The 21292-nt window shown below is 37.9% G+C and overlaps 1 protein-coding gene across 1 annotated transcript in view; it reads right to left on the bottom strand.

The window, feature by feature from the left end:
- The window catches only part of C1H12orf42 (chromosome 1 C12orf42 homolog), a 101723-nt gene that overhangs the window by 24175 nt on the left and 56256 nt on the right, over nt 1–21292 (bottom strand). The window contains exon 3 of the mRNA XM_048357056.1: nt 19060–19171. Within this exon, the coding sequence (XP_048213013.1) occupies nt 19060–19171 (112 nt within the window). The remainder of the gene's footprint in view (nt 1–19059; nt 19172–21292) is intronic.

Below are 21292 nucleotides of genomic sequence, written 5' to 3'. Positions count from 1 at the left end.
TCCATTCATATCAGTATAATCACTTGTCTGTGCCTTATCTTGCTCATTTTGTAAACTACAAATCGAATAGATTTAAAAGACTTTCTTTAAAAGCTTCACAGAAATGTATAATTCAAGTCATAAATATTAGCATTTTAAAGCTGAAGGCAGGACCTTAAAAATGCAATACTATCATACATACATTGTGAGGTTAATTCAAATTTCAACTATGTGCCACAGATACTCTAAGAAGGTCATGATGTTTTAGAACTCCTGGGGAAATTCAGATCATCTGAACTCAATAAGTCATTTATAATTTAAACAAAAGAAACTTCCATAGTAGGAGACTGCCTATGTGTCTCTTAAAATACAGAAAAAAAACTTCTTAAAAGATGTTAGAAAATATGCAGCATGTCAATCAAAAAAGATAATGAACCCAGAAAGACAAGAAAAAAAAATATGGTGATCCTGATGACTATTTAGCTCCACCTTAATCTGCTCCCCTGTGGTATAAGGCGGGAGAACCCTAGAAGAATTTCCTAGAATCCTTGAGTTGAGAAGAACAAATGAATACCTGAGAAAAAATATAGGTAGTATGCTCAGTAAAGATACTAGAAAGAGGAGAAAGCTGAAGAGAAATCCTAAAGTCAATAATAAAAGAAAACTAAGACTTAAGTAGAAGAAAAGAAATGCTAAGATCAGAGTCAAAAATCCAATGAGGCCAGGTGCCTGTCTGTGGCCCATACATGTAATTCTAGCTACCCAGGAGGCTGAGATCTAAGGATTGTAGTTCAAAGACAGCCTGAGCAGTTTTTGTTCTGTTTTTTTTTTGTTTTTGTTTTTTTTTTTGCCAGTCCTGGGGCTTGAACTAAGGGCCTGAGCACTGTCCCTGGCTTCTTTTTGCTCAAGGCTAGCACTCTGCCACTTGAGCCACAGTGCCATTTCCAGCTTTTTCTATATATGTGGTGCTGAGGAATCGAACCCAGGCCTTCATGTATACGAAGCGAGAACTTTACCAGTAGGCCATATTCCCAGCCCACGATGAGAGTTTTTATCTCCAATTAACCAGCAAAAAGCCAGATGTGGAGGTGTGGCTCAAGCGGTAGATTGCTACCTAACAACAGCTAACAACAGTCAGGGACAGCTCTCAGACCGAGTTCAAGCTCCAGGACTGCCTGGCACACACACACACACACACACACACACACACACGCACGCACGCACACGCACACGCACACACACGCACATGCAAGCATCAATCAATGAAGTATGCAACAATAAAATGATTCCAGCTAATTTAGTCAAGAAAAAGAAAACGAAGACACAAAAGAGGTAATAATTCAAGTGTCCTTGATTGAGGGTATCTAACACTTCAAATGTGAATGTGTGAATAGCAAATTGACATAAAATATGACTCAGCAAAACAGAGGAGCAAATTACTGATGTAAGCAAGAAACTGGATAAATCTCAGCTGATCAATTTGTAGGCACACCTTTCCATCTACAGATCTTCTAAGTGGAGGGGTTTGGGAGTTGAATACCACTGGCATGTGACAAAACCCAAGTACTCAACAGATACTGAAAAAGATCTTAATACACTGCTAAACTTTTGACAAAATAACCCAATTTTCTAACATCTAAAGGGCTGTAAACATATCAAGTGATTGATGGATTTGATTGACTTCATCTCCCATGTTCAGCGTGGGATATGTTCTATACTCTGATAACCATTAAGAATACATTCAAAGAGGGGGATAGAGAAAATAAATGTGCAGGCTCTATGCCAGGCTCTGTACTATATGCAAATTTCCTCTAATCTTCAAATCTGCTCTTGCAAAGTATTAGTAACCCCAAGACACATGCTAAAAAAGAACCTTAAGCAAAGTTTATAAGAAAGTTTATAAATTAGAAACTAAGTCACTCATTTTAGGTTGCATCTTTAACAAAAACCCAGATTGTGAGGTTACACATGCACTTCCCATGTCTTTCTGAAGAAACAAAGCCACTCTTAAAGCAGACTCCATAATGGAAGCTAGGAGATGCACAAACAACTGGACCATCATATTAGAAAGATGACATCAGCTCTGAAAGTCAACATGGATAGGAAAACCTCATTGTGCTGTTGCTATGGTCTCAGTCCTCCTTTCAGATGTCAGGGAGAAAATGACCAGATAAGTGCTGAGCAGATTTGAGGGTTGTGTCTGAGTGGTCTTTGCATCCTTACCCTGCTCACATCTTACACTCTGCATCTCTGCAGAATCCTGAAGGCCAGTCCAAGATGTCCCGAAAATGAGAAATACATAAATGCATTGGAATTTTAGTTCAAATTCAAAACTGAATAATCCATCTTGAAAATATAAACATCTCCTGATAATGCAATTTTACCAAATCAGAGAATCTGGTCTTCACAAAGGAAAACAAATCTTTTCAGTGTCCCAAAACCCACAAATGATTCTCCCAAATATTTTCCCATAAAAAATTTTAAATCTTTTAACTTTTACAGAGGCATTTAAATCTCAGAATCAATTTTAACAACCTTTTACTCCAATTAAAAACAATAACTTAATGCAGCAAAATTAAAACATTGCTTTAAAAGTAAAAACATACTAAAAAAAAGATTTGTTTTAAAAATTAGACTGCATATCAAGTTTTCCACTTCAGAAATAATATTTATAAGAAGTCATTATGTAATTGACTCATCTTAAAAAAAGGAGCAGCATAGTCAGGAAGAATGCTTTCTGACTTAAATTTAATGTCTTTTCAGAAGCCAGAGGTTATTTTAATGCCCCAAGTGCAACATGAGGAAAAAGTGTTTCTCTCCAGGTTTCCTAGCTCTAATGGTACAAATTCATTGAACTGGTACCATAGTAAACATTACCATGAGTACATCCTTGTGCCCTGAATGTCAGTATTCAGGAAGATTTTTTTTTATATTTTTTAATCATCAAATTCAGCTTAGAATCAGTCATTCATCTCAGACTGGGTACAAAATGTCATCTGCTATGACCAAACTTGGAAAGTTGAAGACCTTAAAAAATGTGTGTAAAGGGCTGGGAATATGGCCTAGTGGCAAGAGTGCTTGCCTCCTACACATGAAGCTCTCGGTTCGATTCCCCAGCACCACATATATGGAAAACGGCCAGAAGGGGCGCTGTGGCTCAGGTGGCAGAGTGCTAGCCTTGATGGGGAAGAAGCCAGGGAAGGTGCTCAGGCCCTGAGTCCAAGGCCTAGGACTGGCCAAAAAAAAAAAGTGTGTAAAATTAATGAATTCTCAGTTGTTTCTTTCTTTGTTATATGAGAGAGAGAAAAAAAAAAGAAAGAGAGAGAGAGGGCATCTAAATCTTAGATGAAGATACAGAAATCCTTCTGACCTCAACCATAGAGATAGAAATCAGAAATTGCTTCAATTCAAATTTCCTGGACCTGTGTTTTGTTGCAGAGGCCAGGAGCTGGGATGGCCATGATTAAGGATGGGTAGCTACTGGACATTGAAACTATCCATGCAAAATAGGCATAAAAACTCTGCATGGACTGACCAACACACACACCATTATCTAACACATGTCTCACTTAGAAAGCTGTGGTGTGTTTGTCTGATTCCAACTAGGAATGATACGCCTATCTCCATTTTGCTGCCCATATCCCCAATTCATAATGAAGTAATTCACTCACAGTCTTATAGCATGTAAATCCCACACCCCTTCCTCCCACCACCACAGATAATTAAATAAACTCTGGACCTCGGGGGTTCCATCAAACTTCCTTTTGGAGGCTAAATCAACTAGAAAGTCTGATAAGCCTAAAAGTTGTCTAATTGAGGCTGTCCATATGAATCTGTGTACAATAGAGAAGTTCTATAGAAAGAGAAGTGTAAGAAAGGTGTGGAGGAAAGAGAGAGGCATTGAAAAGAGAGGAGACAAAAAATAATATAATTCACAGCATTGTATCAGAAATGACATTCAATTTATCTGATAGGAGGAAGATAGGTTCCAGGCTCCTAGGCTACTGCTTGTGAAGTCACTCTGGGTGAATCATTTAACCTTACTTGACTGAGTTTTCAGAAGGGCAGTATAGTTAAGTGTGTACTTACTTTGAAATCAGGCTGAGTCTGACTCTTGATCCTTTCCAAGAACTATGGCTTCCATTTGGACTTATTCTCCTTGGTTTCAAATACTTTACACGTACAATTGGAATGTTAATTCTACCCCCTCCTAAGGATTTAGGGGAAAACTAAATGAAAGATACTTATGCCAGGCACTAATGGCTCATGCCTGTATTCCTAGCTACTCAGGAGGCTGAGATCAAAGAACTGTGGTTCCAAGCAGGCAAGTCTGTGAGATTTTTATCTCCAATGGGAAGTGGACCTGTGGCTTAGTAGTTTGCTAACCTGGAACACAAAAACTCAGGGACAGACCTTGAGTTCAAGCCCCAGAAGGGGCATCTGCATGCAAGCACACACACGCACACACATGCACACGCGCACACACACACACACAAAGATACTCAATCAGTATAATTATCAATGTAAAGCATCTAGGACATATTAGCTCTATAATAATTAGCCATTACTAACCTCTCTACTTAAGGTTTCCCTTGTATAAAATGGGGATGAATATGGTATTTTGTCCACAAGGTTGCTGTGAAGGTCAAATGAGTTAGCATATATAAAACATGTAGAGGAGTGACTGGCTCAATAAATATTTTATCACCATTATTGCTGTTGCTGATTCTGTTATCATTATTGTTATCATCATCCTTATCATCATTATCCCAATTCCATCCAGGACTTGGCAGCACTTTCAATTTCACCACATTCACAGATTAGACCAGTTAATCATAAAATTATGAAATTATGTTTGCCTCTGTGCATAACTGTGTAAGATCTTGGATACTCCATTAGGGATATTTTTGCTGATACTCCTATTAAATATGCAGCAAGAGCAATTGACAATTTTGATGTGGTTCTTGATGTCTGTGCAGAAAAGATTATGGTTATTCATGAAAGGAAAACAAATAAGTAAAGCCAGCCCAATGCCCCACATGGGAGAAATGCTTAATTCAATCATAATAAGTCAATATTATTGAGTTATTAAAAGAATATGCATAAGCCAGGCATTGGTGGCACATAACTATAATCCAAGCACTCAGGAGGCCGAGACAAATGGGTTGTGAGTTCAAGGCCAAATTGGAATAAATAGTGAATTTGAAGCCAGCCTAGGCTATCCAAAAAAAATAAAAGGGAAGAAGATATAAAAACTCTTATTGAGCTGAACTGTAGAGCAATACAGAAAGATGGTGTTAATGGTAAATTAAAGCAAAATACAAAATTGTACTTACTCAAGGGTTGCAACTGTATAATTCTAACTATGCACATAAGGAGAGACTAGCCAAATTCATACAACAATAAGTGTTATCAGGTTGAGGATCTGAGAACTTCTTGCTCTTTTGGGCATACTTTCCAAACAATGGCAGCATGCTATACTAACTTGAATCCTTTCATGTTAAGTACAAGATAATGCGCATGCGCGTGCACACACACACACACACACACACACACACACACATACACTTTTTCATTACTGAAGAAGAAGATAATGATCCCCCACCATTTTGACTGTGATGGCTTTCCTTAATTATGGATATTAAATATTAAACTGGAATTGTCAAAGATAAATTTTTAAACAAACAACACTCTGGCTATGATTACAAAAATTAACCTATAGTAATTTAGTGCATCACCTACTTGTGTTGTATGACTGAGTAAAGGCAATAACACTAGCACTTAACTATATATAAATTGACCATTTATAATTGCACATAGTTATGGCACACCACATGGTGCTTTGATATATGCAGGCATTGCAACTAGGCTAGATCAAGCTGTGTAACAGAGCACTTTTTTTTTTCCAAATCATGTGTGTGCCGTGTTGAAATAAAGTGGGTTAGCAAAATTCTGTGGGTGTACATCAGTCCTGGGGCTTGAACTTAGGACCTGTGCAACATCCCTAAGCTCTTTTGCTCAAGACTAGCACTCTACCACTTGGAGCCACAGCTCCACTTCTGGTATTCTGTTGGTTAACTGGAGATAAGAGTTCCATGGCCTTTCTGGCCCTAGTTGGCTTTGAACTGCAATCCTCAAATTTCAGTCTCCTGTGTAGCAAGAATTACAGTCAGCTCCCAGCTTGCAAGAGCTTTTAACTAGTACGTATTTGTAATTTGAGGAGATTTAATTGTAGTATGTCCACACAAGAGTTTTCTTTTCTCTGGAATCTCTAGTGTGACTCCAGGAGGCATTCTTGCACAGAACATGCTTCCAATGGTTTGGTCATTCCAGACAGAATCTCTCAGCAAATAGCATTTCTGTAATTAGACTCTTACAGCCAATGGTCTGATAGATTCTATTAGATATCTTGTCAAAACTGTAGGCTGGGGCTGGGGATATAGCCTAGTGGCAAGAGTGCCTGCCTCGGATACACGAGGCCCTAGGTTCGATTCCCCAGCACCACATATACAGAAAACGGCCAGAAGCGGCACTGTGGCTCAAGTGGCCGAGTGCTAGCCTTGAGCGGGAAGAAGCCAGGGACAGTGCTCAGGCCCGGAGTCCAAGGCCCAGGACTGGCCAAAAAAAAACTGTAGGCTGAAGAAAACACTGGTTCAAAATTATAGATAAGTGAAGACAAGTTTCAGACTAGATCTTCTAAAAATCCATGCTTGGCCTAAGCACCTACCTATCACAAAACCCTGAGTTCAAACAGTACTACCCCTCAAAAAATACATTCTTTCTCCACAGTGCAGTTTTATTGAACAGGATCAGATGAAAGGGAAAAGTCCTGAGATGATTTAAAATAAAATGAACAGGGGCTGGGAATGTGGTCTAGTGGCAAGAGTGCTTGCCTCGTATACATGAAGCCCTATGTTCAATTCCTCAGCACCACATAGATAGAAAAATGGCCAGAAGTGGTGCTGTGGCTCAAGTGGCAGGGCTAGCCTTGAGCAGAAAGCTCAGGCCCTGAGTCCAAGGCCCAGGACTGGCAAAAAATAAATAAAATGAACAACCAAGGCAGTAAGCAGCGACAAACAGACCAAGGTAAGATAAGCAACAATTGTGAGGAAATTAAATGTCCAATCGGTAAAATGGATGGGTACATGGAAAACAAGCATAACAGAATAATTAAATCAACAGGAAGATGAATGCATTAGACACTGGTGCTGCAAGAGAAGCCATGTCATCTGCAAATAGAAGCCATGCTTTGTCCATGTGTCCATGCCTTGGGGAATGAGCTCTATTCTCAGCTCAGGAGAAAAATTCCCATTGACACTAAAACTCAGTACTCATGTTGTGATTGGTGAAGAAGTCTTGTTACGAGTCGATGAGAGCTGCCAATGAAAAGCCTTGTACTAGTAGTAGTTAGGAGTTGCAATACCCCTTTATCATATGTGAGGACCACAGATGATAGAAGGTAGAGGAAGAACAAAGAAAAGGCTTCTGAGAAGACTGACACTGAAGGTGGCCCCCAGGAAGAATGTTCTGGAATGTGAGACCATCTTGCTAATGTGAGAGAGACAAGAGCAGCGTTCCTGCACTGAGACACAGTAGCTTCTGTTAGTTGTCTCTGTCAAAATTCTGAAGAACAAATTTAAGAAGTGCAGTAAAAAAGAACTGAAAATTGAAACCCATGAGAAAATTAATCATAAATATGGAGGGAGAAGGAAAATAAGCAGAAATTTAGCCTAGGAAATTTAGGAGTTCCCAGATAAACATAACTCTAAGCAATATGCAAATATATAATTTAAGAAAAACAATAGAGGGCTGGGAACATGGCCTAGTGGCAAGAGTGCTTGCCTCATATACATGAAGCCCTAGGTTCGATTCCCCAGCACCACATATATAGAAAATAGCCAGAAGTGGCGCTGTGGCTCAAGTGGCAGAGTGCTAGCCTTGAACAAAAAGAAGCCAGGGACAGTGCTCAGGCCCTGAGCTCAAGGCCCAGGACTGTCAAAAAAAAAAAAATAGAGATTTTTTTTATCCTAATAATTCCAATTCTGACAGCTCACTGTGTTTTTAAGTAAAATTAACTTAAAAGATTCACATAATAGCTTATGCTAGAAAGTTTTTTGTTTTCATTTGTTTTCCTCTCAGGAAGAACAACTCTGCACACCTAACATGAAAAAAAAGAATAGAAATGTTAGGTGTGGTGATGTACTCCTATAATCTCAGCTACTCAGGAGGTGAAGTCAGAAAGATGGCAGTTCAGGACCAGCCTAAGTAAAAGATCCCATCTCAACAAATAAGTCAGACAAGATTTATAGGAGGCATAGGTACAGGCTCACTACCCAGAGCCTGCCTGCACAAAAAGTGTAAGACCCTACCTTAAAAAAAAGGGATACTCACAAGACAATATGTTGGAAATTAACTATACAACTTTGTAGGGGCAGGAAGGAGAGAAGGGAACTAGAGAGAGGGCAAGTAGGAAAAAAGTGAGGGAGGAGGTAACAAGTTTGACAAGAAATGTACTCACTGCCTTATGTATATAACTTATCCCTCTGCACATCATCTTGTCAATAAAATTAAATTTAAAAAAAGCTAAACCAAAAAGGCTCAAACAGAACCAAGTATAAGATCCTGACGTTGGTACAATACTTCCTTTTATCAAATTTTAAATGCCAAAGACAAAGAACAACCATCCACAAACCAACCAATTTTACTCTTCATTCAGTTTTCATTCATTTAGGAAGATAATAGAACAATATTTTCTTAAAACATACCAATGGGTCATAAAATATACTAAGTAAATGTGCTTCTTTAAAACTTTACCTGAAAATGTTCAAATTCTAAATTCAATAAACAAAGACTGAGAAGTTATGTAGCATTGAGAGTAAGCATAATTCATTAAAGGTTTTACTTTTTCAATTGCTTTTAAATAGTAGTAGTAATACAAAGAGGTTTCAATTCAACATGTCAATGTATGACTATTATGTAGCTTGATCAATGTCACGCCTTCCAACATTCCTCCTCCACCTATCCCAACCCACAAATTCCTTTTTTACAGAGAGATATTTTTCCATATATTTTCAAGTCATAGCAATGTAGATGAAGAATATCTTAGAAAACTTTAAGGTAGCAACTAAAGTAACAACACTGCTATTATTCCCCAATATCTTAGTGAAAGAAAAAGTAGAGCTTCCATTAGAAGAAAGACAAACCTGTCAGTGATCTCAAAATGGGCAAGTACTGCCATGCATGAAAATAAAACCGACATGGTGGTTCTGGGGTTAAACTCAGAGACTGAAATGTTAACTTTTAGATGAGTTAACTAGTAGACTATTACATGTTGATTAAATGAGATTACACTTGCAAAGAACCAAGCAGAGTTAATGGCACCATTTAATGTTCAATAGCTATTACCTGCCATTACTATTGTTTTCATTGAACCTATTTAATATTAGAAAGAAATTGCAGATCACCCCCTGTAGCTTATAGCACTACTTTTATGTGGACAATTCTCTAACATGTACATTAGCTAAATAGTCTACTATCCATATTCTGCTGTTAAAACCACATGGAATAATAAGTTAATTCCTCCTTGAAAAGCATCATCTAGGAGCATATGGGTGATGGTAAACATTGAAATATCACTTGAATTTTTCTAATGCAGCCTTGTTGCAGTGTGTTTCTGCCAAGCAAATCACTTCACTTGTCAATGGTAAATAAGAGATTATGTCAATTTAATGTAATAGCTTGAAAATGTTTCATACTTAATTTTTTCTCACTATCTTAATCTCTGAAGTGTTACAAGAACAGATGAATTCAATTTGCCCTAAGACAGCAAATTACAGAGGAATTAAGTTGCAAAAACATGCCCATCCACCACTATATTCTTCAATTCAGTTGGACCCACCGGCCTGTTACCAAAATTAATTGTGTAAATTCCCCCAAATGTTTATGTGTATTGTCCCCTAAATTTAGCTTGGGTGATCAGCCCCAACCTAATTTTTCTCATGGAATTTCTCAGAAAATCATAAATTTTACAACAGTATAAATAACTACATCCTGAATTTAGCCACCGTCCTTTCCTCTTTCTTTGTTTTTGTTTTTTTAAAAAAAACAGGATTTTTTTTTACTACCTTTATTTAAATAGTTGTACAAAGGGGTTTCAATTCCACATGTCAGTTCATGAGTGCAACACATCTTGATCTTAGGCACAGCCCATCCTTCCAGCCTCCATTCCTTGCCCCTTCTAATACACTGCAAAACTGCTTTACATAGCAGTGTACAGAAACAGGTCTTGTGAGTTCTATGATCTACCCACATTTTGGAAGGTATTAAGAGTATATTCAATACCTGAAGTGACAAAAGGCATGCTAAAGTCTATTGTCTGATATCTCTCTAAGCCCAAGTGCCAAGGAAAGGAGCTCTTTTTTCCTACCAGATCAAGAATAGTTAAGGATTATTTTTCCAAAAAAAAAGTTTATGTTTAAAAGTGTGTTTACAGAGAAAGCTGCATAACTTCACTACCCTAGTGATACTCAAGAGCAAGTATGATTCCATTTTGTAGATCTTGTTCAGCAATGAGTAATTCAAGGCTATCCTGTAATTCTTGAGTAAGATAGATTAGATTCACACTCTTGAGATACAATTCACTAGGATCAAAGAGAAAGTTCTAGGTTTAAGGTACCATGCTGTCCCAAACTTTCCCATGCTTCTGAGTAGAAAAAGAAAAGCTTGCTAAAGCTCAAGAATAATATAAACCATCCTATGCAATTTGATTATGGCCAATAAATGGTCATTTAATGAAAAAAGAATAAATTGAGCAAAAAATTCAAAGTACTTACAAATATACTTTTCAGCATTTTAATTAAAACATGTGTATGTCTTTCCTACCAAACTTTGTTATAGCACGAAGGCCTTTTTTTTGGAGCATGTATCTGATGATAGAGTTTGACTTTCCTTTCTTGCATTAGTAATTTATTTCCAAATTCCTACAGATATCTTGAATTTAATAAATTTAAACCTCAGAAGATATTTCTGAAGTAACGAATTCAGTTTTCAAACAATTATGTTTTTACATTCATAAAATATTTCATTGCTATGTGACCATAGCAAACACAACTGGCATGAAAAGGTTAAGAAGTAGACAAGCAATTCTTGGCAAACATATAGGAAATGGCAAAGTCAGCTAAAGTATAGCTTACCCTAAGGTACTGTGGGTGTCAATGTTCTACAAAGGAAATGAAGGATTGATTATGTAAGAGCTTGTAATAGAATATTCCAAAGAATTTGAGAGTATCTAAAGTTCAAGGTCCTAGAATAATGGGAATTCATATGGCACGTGTCAGAGCATTGATACAGAATCTTTAAGTAGAACAGGGCATAGAGTTGAAAGATAGTAGAGATTGTCTAGTTCTGTGCCTTTAATTTTATTTGTTTGTTTGTTTGTTTGTTCATGGGGCTTGAACTAAGGGCCTGGGCACTGTCCCTGAGCTTTTGTGCTCAAGATTAGTGTTCTATCACTTGGAGCCATAACACCACTTCTGGTTAAGATAAGAATCTCAAGGACTTTCCAGCCAAAGCTGACTTTGAACCACAATCCTTCAATCTCAGCCTCCTGAGTAGCTAGGATTATATGCATGAGCTATGGGCACCAGTCTCTGTGCCTTTAATTAACAGAGCAGTAAATTTTAGCCCAAAGAATTTAGTTTGCCCAAATTTATGCAGCTAATTAAGAGGGTAAACAGTCCTCTTGACTACAGAGCCAATAATTGTATATCTGTATAGTTGCTGATTATTCTCCATTCTTATGCCCCTCCCACAATATCTCTCTCTCTCTCTCTCTCTCTCTCTCTCTCTCTCTCTCTCTCACTCTCTCTCTCTCTCTCTCTCTCTCTCTCTCTCTCTCTCTCTCGCTGGTATCTACCTGAAATCTTTCCCTGTGGGCCTAGATAATGGGTCACTAAGAGGTGATCATAGGGATGGAGGCAGGAAAAGGTGTGTATTCTCCCTTCCTACTCTCTCCTCCCACAAGAGTTATGCCTGTGGCCACCTTTACTTACCATCCAATCTAGGCAAGCAAAAAGAGCTTACTTTATCATCATGGTAGTAAAACAAGCAAGTTTCTGTATATCTTGGTATATTTCAAGACTGGGCTCTTTCTCTTCTGTTTCTAGCTAGTTTTTTATTCTCTATTTATTTCTTTCTCTGCTATTTTTCCCTAGGAAGTTTAAAGTAAGAGTTTCCCAACTCATGGATAGCACCAACTCCTGGCTGGAATAGAAAATTATCTGCCATATTACATTATCTCTTTAAAGAGTACACAATAACATCACCTTTATGATAAAATTTAAATTAAAAAAGTGTACAATGCATTAGAAAATAATTAAACACAGACTAGAAGCATGTATATGTTGTCTGAAGGCACCATTAAGACAATCAGACTTTAGGAAAGGAGGAATGAAAGCAATGGTCAAAGTCACTGTCCTTGGAGAAAACCAAATTATCTCAATTTGACCACTTAATGGTAGCATATGACATCATCAGATACTGAATATCTCTCATTCCGGTTATCTTGTTGGAAAATAGAGAAAATAAGATGACAGTCATAGGGGATTTCTGCAAAGATTAAAGCAATGGCTGGCACACAGTCAAGTTCAATGAAGGTTAGTTATTATTGTTTAATTAGACATAGATCAACTGCTCTTATCCAAAAAAACACAGAGAATTATGGTTTGATGAAAGTGGCATACACTAAATAGAGCTGAGACACACATCCAGCTAGTCAAGGCCATTATGCACTAGCCTTCACTATGACAGATGCCTTTCATTTAGCCTTTGCCCCATTTGCAGGCAAAGAACTGTAACTGGCTACTTTTTACTCAGAGCAAATGAGACAACGTACAAGCCCCAAAAGATACCCTGAATGTTCCCCCAAATGTTATAGAAGTTACCAACTAGGTAACTAGACAAGCATTTTGCAAACAGAAATTCAGGGAGCCTACCTTGCAAAGGGGTAGGCCAATAGACTAACTGCCATGTTATTCAGAAAATGCCACTTTTCTTGTTCCCACAACATTTCATAGAAATTAAAAAAAAAAAAAAAAAGAGGAAGAAGAAGAAGGGGAGGGGGAAAGCACAAAGGCTAGGAGGTACCAGGCAGGGAGAGCCACTATGTGTTATTAATCCATGTGATTAGTCCAGCATGCTAAGGAAGACTTTTTAGAGACCCCAAACTAGTGGTTTTGAGCCACATGGATTAGAAAAACACTGTTGAATTCACTTGCCAGAGCCTCTTTTGCTTTTGTGCTTGAGTTTTATTCTTCAGAGTCTTGCAGGAACAAAGGAGAGAGAGAGCATTCATATGAGGACTGGCAACATAGGCACTTTGACAAATGTCCTTCTCCCCTCCCCTTTTGGGAGACACTTCCTAAGATTTCCCAAGAACTAAACCCTGGGTTTGTATTTGCATCATTTCCTCCCCAAAAGCCCAACGAACCACTGGAAACTGTTCTCTCCTTTCGATGCAGATTTCTGTCAACCCATGAAAAGTGAAAGGCAAATCCCTCTCCAAGTTCTTTGCAAGCATGTGGTAAGAATGGGACACCAGTGGGGACCGGCCCTCCCTGCTTCACGGGGTAAAGAAGATGTGAACGACTGCTCTCAGCACTCTTTCTGGGAGCAGAATGGGAGCTTTCCTATAAGCCACAGAGAGAACAAGACACAGTACAAGGGCTTCCCGGCAAAACACAGCCTTCACTGGCCTCCAGTCAGTTATAATGCAAGTCCGAAGACTGCCATGATGGTATCTGAACAAATGAAGACAGTTGGAAACCACTTCATCTTTTTTTTTTTTATTCCACCAGGAAAGAGCAAAAGGAGGCTTCTCCAGGAAAATCTCAGGGATCTATAGAACATGGGGCTTTCTAACCTTCGTGACTATTTTCTAGAGAACTGTGTGTGAGCTGAGTTTCACTCTGCCTTGGAAAGGAAGGGCAAGGCCAGATGCTAACAAGCTAGGAGGTGACAAGTGACCAGCCTGGAGTTCAACTTTTAAGTCTGAAATCCCCAAGTTAACCACCAACTAGTTGTGTTACACCTTGAGAAAGTTACACAACCTCTTTGTACTTCAGTGCTCTGAGACCAAACGTTAAGCTTTTTCATCTTACTGAGTTTCAGTCTCTCCCTTCTCCTGGTGGTCTTTTTCCACTTCCAACAATTCCTTATCACTTCCTTAAGACTCCATGATGTTTTTTCTTCAGTTCAGACCATCATTCTAGGTCACAAACAAATAAGAATTCTTGAAATTTGCCTAGTTGAGCGTGTCTGTGCGGAGCTATTAGACACAATGATCACCTTTGCTATCTGCTCAACGAATGAAAAACCAGGCTTAGCTTTGTACTCCTCCATTTTCTCTATCGCTGATGCCATTTAGGTTTACTTTATTCTTAGCAAAAATATGAAATTTCCTACTTGTAATTTAAGTAAATGTAGAGTGGTGGCTTTCTGCTGCAGAGTCCAGAATGTTACAGGAGACGTGGAGTGTACAGGTAAAACTGTGGGCTAGACAGGGCTTCTGAAAACTACTTCGACTATTATACTGGTCCTTGCATTGAACCTCATGATAAAATCCAGGAAAGAAAAATGAGAGGTGACAATCCACTGAGGATAGGATAAAAAACTCCAACAACTCCAGAAACTCCAACAAAAGTCTCTCCTGAGGATCCATAGTAACCCTTTTCATTGGCCAGTATGGCTAGGTAGTATATTTATTCTGTTATTTAAAAAAAAAAAGTCAGATGATTCAAATTACCTGTAGACTCAGTACAGGCAGCAATAAGCCATCTCCCATGGGCTAAATCAAGACTGAGTAAGAGGGGAAACACATTTTAAGGAACAAACATCCAAGAAACAATTTTATGGTTATTTTTTACAATATGACAACATTTTGTTTCTTCCTGAGAGCAAGAAACTGGAGAGATTTCAAGGATATACCACTGTAGTTATTTAAGAAATCAGGAGTCAAGAGACAGCACCTAGAAGGAATCATTTTCAGGATAAGATCAGAAGACCTAGCCTGCTCAAGAAAGGAATCTAGACTTTGTGACTGAATCAATGAACAGTCTTAGTCTACTCTGTTTCTTTCTCTAAAATTGATGGTCTTCACCAAGTAATTCCCCAACTCAGAAAATAATGCAAGCTCCACCTCTCTTCTATTCCTTACTTCCATTAATCTATCATATTACCTTTTAAATTCCCATACATGATATACTCCAATATCAGATTTGTTGAAGTAAACTTTACACCATACAATTTACTTTTTAGTGTTTAACTAGGAGTTTCATCAAACACGCAGACTTGTAGCCCTTGTCACAATGAAAATTATACAACACTGTGATCACCGCAATAAAGGCTCCAACAAAGCTTTCCAAACACTGAAACAACCCTTCATGTTCTTCGTCTGATAACTACACAAACAGTGCTAAATCCATGCAATGCATATTACTCTACATGATAGGTTTCAAGTGCATTTTGCTAACTGAACGAAGCTCGGTTTGGGAAACTTCGTATCATATGAGTCCATTGTTATTACATTCTGTAACCTGCAAAACTAGAATGGCATTAAACAGTTTGCAAATCATCAAGGCTGGAGTTCAGAAAGAGGTGATTATAAAGGGGCATGAGAAAACTCTACTGTTTCTCTAGTTTTTTTTTTCAGCTTTTTAAAGTTTATCATTTATAGAGATTAAATATTCAGAACAAACATTCACTTTGGCATCTAATTTTGTATTTGTAGTCATACCTTCTGTTTCTTTTTTAAATTTTATTTATTTTTTAATTTTTTTTCTTATTTATTGTCAAAGTGATGTACAGAGAGGTTCTAGTTTTTATTATAGTCTGTGATAATCTTAGTGATTTCTTTATTTGCTTATTAATTGCTGCCTTCCTCAAAAGACAGTTCAAGGCAGCATGTACCCTATCTTTCTTACTTCTGTATCTCTAAAACTTTGCACGGTACCAAGCATTCTGTAGGTGCTTAATAATCCTTTGTTGAATGAGGTTTCATGGATGCATAATCACTCCCCCAAATTTGCCTTCTCTCTCAGTTCTCATCTTCATTCATGATCATGTCTGTGAACATCACTAAATATCTCTCCTTAGCCATTCCTTTTCCTGTAACCTCACTGACATTTTCATGTCCTTGTTTTTTTTTAATCAGATGATTGTAAGAGCCTCAAAAAGATTTTTCCTGCCTGCAATCTTGACCCCTAAATACTGTCTTCAATCATTGGTACATACAAATTTCATCGTTTTTCTTCTGAAAATAAAATGGTGATGGTTTCCAACTGCCTAGCAACTAGCCTGCTTGTGACTCTTCTCTCCTTCCACATGAATTCTAATCACCATCCCTTGTGTTCCTTATAGGACTCTGTTTCTATCCAGTGTGGCTACCAGAACTAAAATGCTGCTCATTTGTCCTAAGGTGAGAGCTACCTACAACCAAGATGGTCTCTCATCTCTGAAGAGATCCTGCTTTCTTTTCCCATCCACCAATGCTCCTTCAATCCCAGGATGTCTGAAGACTTCATGTCTCCAAATTTCAGACAAAAGTCAAGGACTTTAGATCTATCAGAGAAAATTATATAATCTTAAACTATGATGTTTGTCTAAGTTATAGCTATCATCTCAACTTTAAACATTCTGGTTTACTAAACATTGAATTCCTATGTTTCTGGATAGTGATAATAATCATTGTTTTCTCCATTCCTCCATTGTATTTTGAAAAGAATAGAGAAGTTGGTACTTTCTTTCACTGAATAACATCAATTCTCTGGATGTATAGTCAGAACTATAGTTCTGACTTAGCTGGACCATTTATAACACTAACAAGATGGGATTGATCTAAATCCATTTTAATATATACCAGTAGGACCCTAAAATACAAAATCCATACATTTTTATATACCAGGGACTTATTCTAAGACTCTGCCTATGACATCAAAATCTGAGGATGCCTAAGTCCCTTATTATGGAAAATGCATACTATTTGCATATACTCTACCCACATCCTCCCATATGTTTGTTTGGTTTGGTTTTTTTTTGTTTTTTTTTGTTTTTGTTTTTTTTTTTTTTTGCCAGTCCTGGGCCTTGGACTCAGGGCCTGAGCACTGTCCCTGGCTTCTTGTTGCTCAAGGCTAGCACTCTGCCACTTGAGCTACAGCGCCACTTCTGGCCATTTTCTGTATATGTGGTGCTGGGGAATCGAACCAAGGGCTTCAATGTATAAGAGGCAAGCACTCTTGCCACTAGGCCATATCCCCAGCCTCTCCCATATGTTTTAAATAATCTCAAGATTACTTAAAACAATGCCTAATATAATGCAAGTGCAATGTAAATACATGTTTTGCTCTTTAGGCAATAATAGATAAGTTATAAAGATCCGTATATTCTGTCTGTATATGGACATAGAACCCATGGATATAAAGATAAAGAAGTGTTGGTTCTTGGGAAATGGGAGGAGGGGTGAGCACGAGAGCCCATCTGAGGAATCTGGATAAATAAGTTAGTAAAATATATTTCTCTGGGGCTGTGCAAAAACATCACAAGGAAGCTCTCGGCACACCAATGTGGGAAGAGCTCGATGACACATCCAGGTGCAGATGGTTGCTGCTCACCTGAACACATATAGTTGCTCACATACTCTCAGAGAAATTTGCCCAGAGAAAGTGTTGAAAGAGTCTTAAGAAAATATTAAAAATGAAGCAGATTGGAGTGGGAAGACGGGATGTCAAAACTGTCCACTGTACATATTTTTATTTTCATGTTTGGAGCCAGGTGAATTTATTCCACTCTCAAGCATATTATATTTATTTAATAAAGACAGGTTTGAATGTATATTCCAACATGTTTCCAGAGAGATTCCATTAAAATTATCTAACCCCAGGACATTGAAGCTGTCATGAAATCAGCAAAAACTATCAATAGTCCTGACATCCAAGCATATTAATATAAGGAACTAAGTAATAAAAAAAACCTTCTAAAAAATAAAAGCATAGCAGTTGTCAGCTTTGTGAACTGTTTTAACATTTCCACTTTCTCTCAGGGAATAAGTTGGATTCGTGTACTCATTCATCCTTTCAGGTCAAGGCAAGTCCTCCATATAGAGTTTATGCATGATTCCAGGATATTTGTAATAATCTATAATGCCAGTATTGTGTAAAAGATTATACAACCACACCACACTTTAGCCTGATACAAAAATGACACTCTTTCACTTGCTCTGTATCAATTTATTTTTTGGAAAACCATCCCTCCATAACTGTCTTTTGTTGCCTGTTTCACTCTTTCTCTACCTCAGTCTATGTGTCTGTCTGCCTCTCCCACATACACACACACACACACACACACACACACACACACACACATTCATTGTATAATGTAAGTACCACTTACAAAAACAGGCTGCCTGGTGTACTTCAATTTTCACAAATATAGTAGCTTAATAGTGCTTAGCCAATCAAAGCCCTTGGATAAGAGATGAAGACTGTTACAAATGCAGGGAAGAGAAGAGTATCTTTACTTTTGAGATTCCAAGCTTTCAGAATCCTATATGTCTATAACTGCATCCTTCCTAAAAATTAAACCAACACAGAATAAAGCCAACATTAAAAATGAAATAGGGGCTGGGGATATGGCCTAGTGGCAAGAGTGCTTGCCCCGTATACATGAGGCCCTAGGTTCAATTCCCCAGCACCACATATATAGAAAATGGCCAGAAGTGGCGCTGTGACTCAAGTGGCAGAGTGCTAGCCTTGAACAAAAAGAAGCCAGGGACAGTGCTCAGGCCCTGAGTCCAAGGCCCAGGACTGGCAAAAAAAAAGAAAGAAAAATAAATAAAGTCATGATAATAGTAAGAGCCCTGGTTCCAATCACACAAACCCTTTGGGTTTGCCAGCCTCAACAACCAAAGTCATTATATTTTATTTTTCATTGCCATTTTGGAGCATAACTTGGGTATTCTTCAATAGAGCCTTTATGATTGTTAGCACACTTTCTCTGGGAAACAATTTTTTTAAGGTTGTTTCTTTTTACCTGGGAATTGTAGAAAACGTAGGTTACTAAATTTATAAGAGTCAGAAAAATTCTTCATGTGAGTAATAAATCTGGTGCAGGGCAAAGGTGTTCTTCCATGATGAGGGCTGGGCTGTAAAGTAGACAAAAAAATATCAAAATGAAATTTGATCTGTTATGCAAAAAAGTAATCCATGTCACCTTCAACACTTACTTCCAGAAACAAGTGATATACATAAATAGTTTTGAGTTGCCATTGAACAAAGCACTTTAGAAATACAATAGATCAACAAGAGATGACTTTTTAAATTTATTTATTTATTGTCAAAATAATGTACAGAGGGGTTAGAGTTTCATATGTAAGGCAGTGAGTACATTTCTTATTAAGCTGGTAACCTTCTCCCTTGTTTTTCTCTTATATTCCTCCATCCCCAATTCTCCCCACCACAAGTTGTACAGTTGGCTTACAATATATTATTATCTTGTAAGTATTGCTGTTTCATTGGTTCGCCTCTTACCCTATATCTCTCCATTTTGATGTTCCCCTTTCCTTCCCTAGTTCCAATAAAATATACATAAAATAAAAATAAATATACATAAAAAAATAAAGTACCAGAATCAGTTACAGTGACATCAGGGGTAGAACCATGGGGAATAAAAACAAAAGAAAAAGGCAGAATTTCACATGGTATGTTGAAAATATCAACAACAAAGATAAACCACTTATTTTCAAAACATGGAGTTCATTTCACTTAGCATCATCTTATGTGTTCATATGTACATAGTTGTTGAGCCATTATGGTCTTCTGCCAGGCCTATCCTAGACATATACTAATTATTACCAATGAGAGAAAACATATAGCCTATCTTTCTTTGGGCCTGGCTCACTTCACTTAATATGATTTTTTCCAAGTCTTTCCATTTCCTCAAGAATGGGACAATGTCATTCTTTCTGATAGGCGCATAGGATTCCATTGTGTATATATACCACATTTTCTTGATCCATTCATCTATTAAGGGTTATCTGAGCTGGTTCCACATCTACACGATGGTCAATAATGTTGCAATGAACATTACCTTTATAATAACAATAAAAATAAATGAAAAACTAACTAAATAAATATCATCTAGAGAGCATGTTAAAATGAAAGTGAAAATCTTCCATTGTATCTCATATATGTACACTGTTAGTAATCAACCCAGGTGATCAATACCTGCTGTGAGTAACTCCTTGTTTCCCAATATATGTCTCTCTGTCATTAGGATCACCTGGAAGTTGGTAGATGTGGAGATTCGTTGTCTCCACCTAGATTTCCAGCTGATTGTCCATGCACGTTAAATATACAGAGCACACTTTCATCTAAGATCAGGTGCAAAATTCTTCTATAGAATAAATGGCTGGTCATGACCCACCATCTGTATATCCCCACCCTCCGTCATGTTATAGGACTTTCTCTCTTAGAAGTATGACAAACAAGGGAAATTGAGGTATCAAAAGCTAAGGCAATGGGCTGGGGATATAGCCTAGTGGCAAGAGTGCCTGCCTCGGATACACGAGGCCCTAGGTTCGATTCCCCAGCACCACATATACAGAAAACGGCCAGAAGCGGCGCTGTGGCTCAAGTGGCAGAGTGCTAGCCTTGAGCAGGAAGAAGCCAGGGACAGTGCTCAGGCCCTGAGTCCAAGGCCCAGGACTGGCCAAAAAAAAAAAAAAGCTAAGGCAAGTCAGACATGGTATTCAGGAGGCAGAGGCATAAGGAGAAGGAAAGTAGCAAAGCCAGTCTATTTACACAAAACTAAACAAATAAATAAAGTAGTTAGCACTATGTTCTACTCTTGGTCACCCTAGTCCCAACGCCATTTTTCAAAGATGAGACATGAAGATATTGCTCTATATTGAGTTGCACTACATAGAATTGACTGATGTTTTAAAATTTATTTAGAAATGCAGTGTTACATCCATCGATGCAGTGTTACATCCAAGTTGTGCCCGTGATCGAGGTAGGATTTAACAGAAACGATGAGAAATAGGGAAGGGATTGCCTAAGTTATGGGCCTGAAATATGTATGCATTTCATCATTAGGGGCTCTTGACTCCTCTCTTGTTGCTTTTGGTTGATTCACTGCCTGAAGTCCACCCTATGCTTGATATTTTAAAACATAACCCCCACCTTTTCTTTTCCTTTTCTTTTTTTTTTTTTTAAGAAGAGCAAATGTTGACCACAAAGATACGAGAATGGTAAATATTGATCTT

This window comes from Perognathus longimembris, chromosome 1 (genome assembly GCF_023159225.1).
Source record: "Perognathus longimembris pacificus isolate PPM17 chromosome 1, ASM2315922v1, whole genome shotgun sequence".
Taxonomy (NCBI): Eukaryota; Metazoa; Chordata; class Mammalia; order Rodentia; family Heteromyidae; genus Perognathus; species Perognathus longimembris.
The sequence above is the reverse complement of the archived record's forward strand: the minus strand, read 5'-3'. Positions and strand labels throughout refer to the sequence as shown.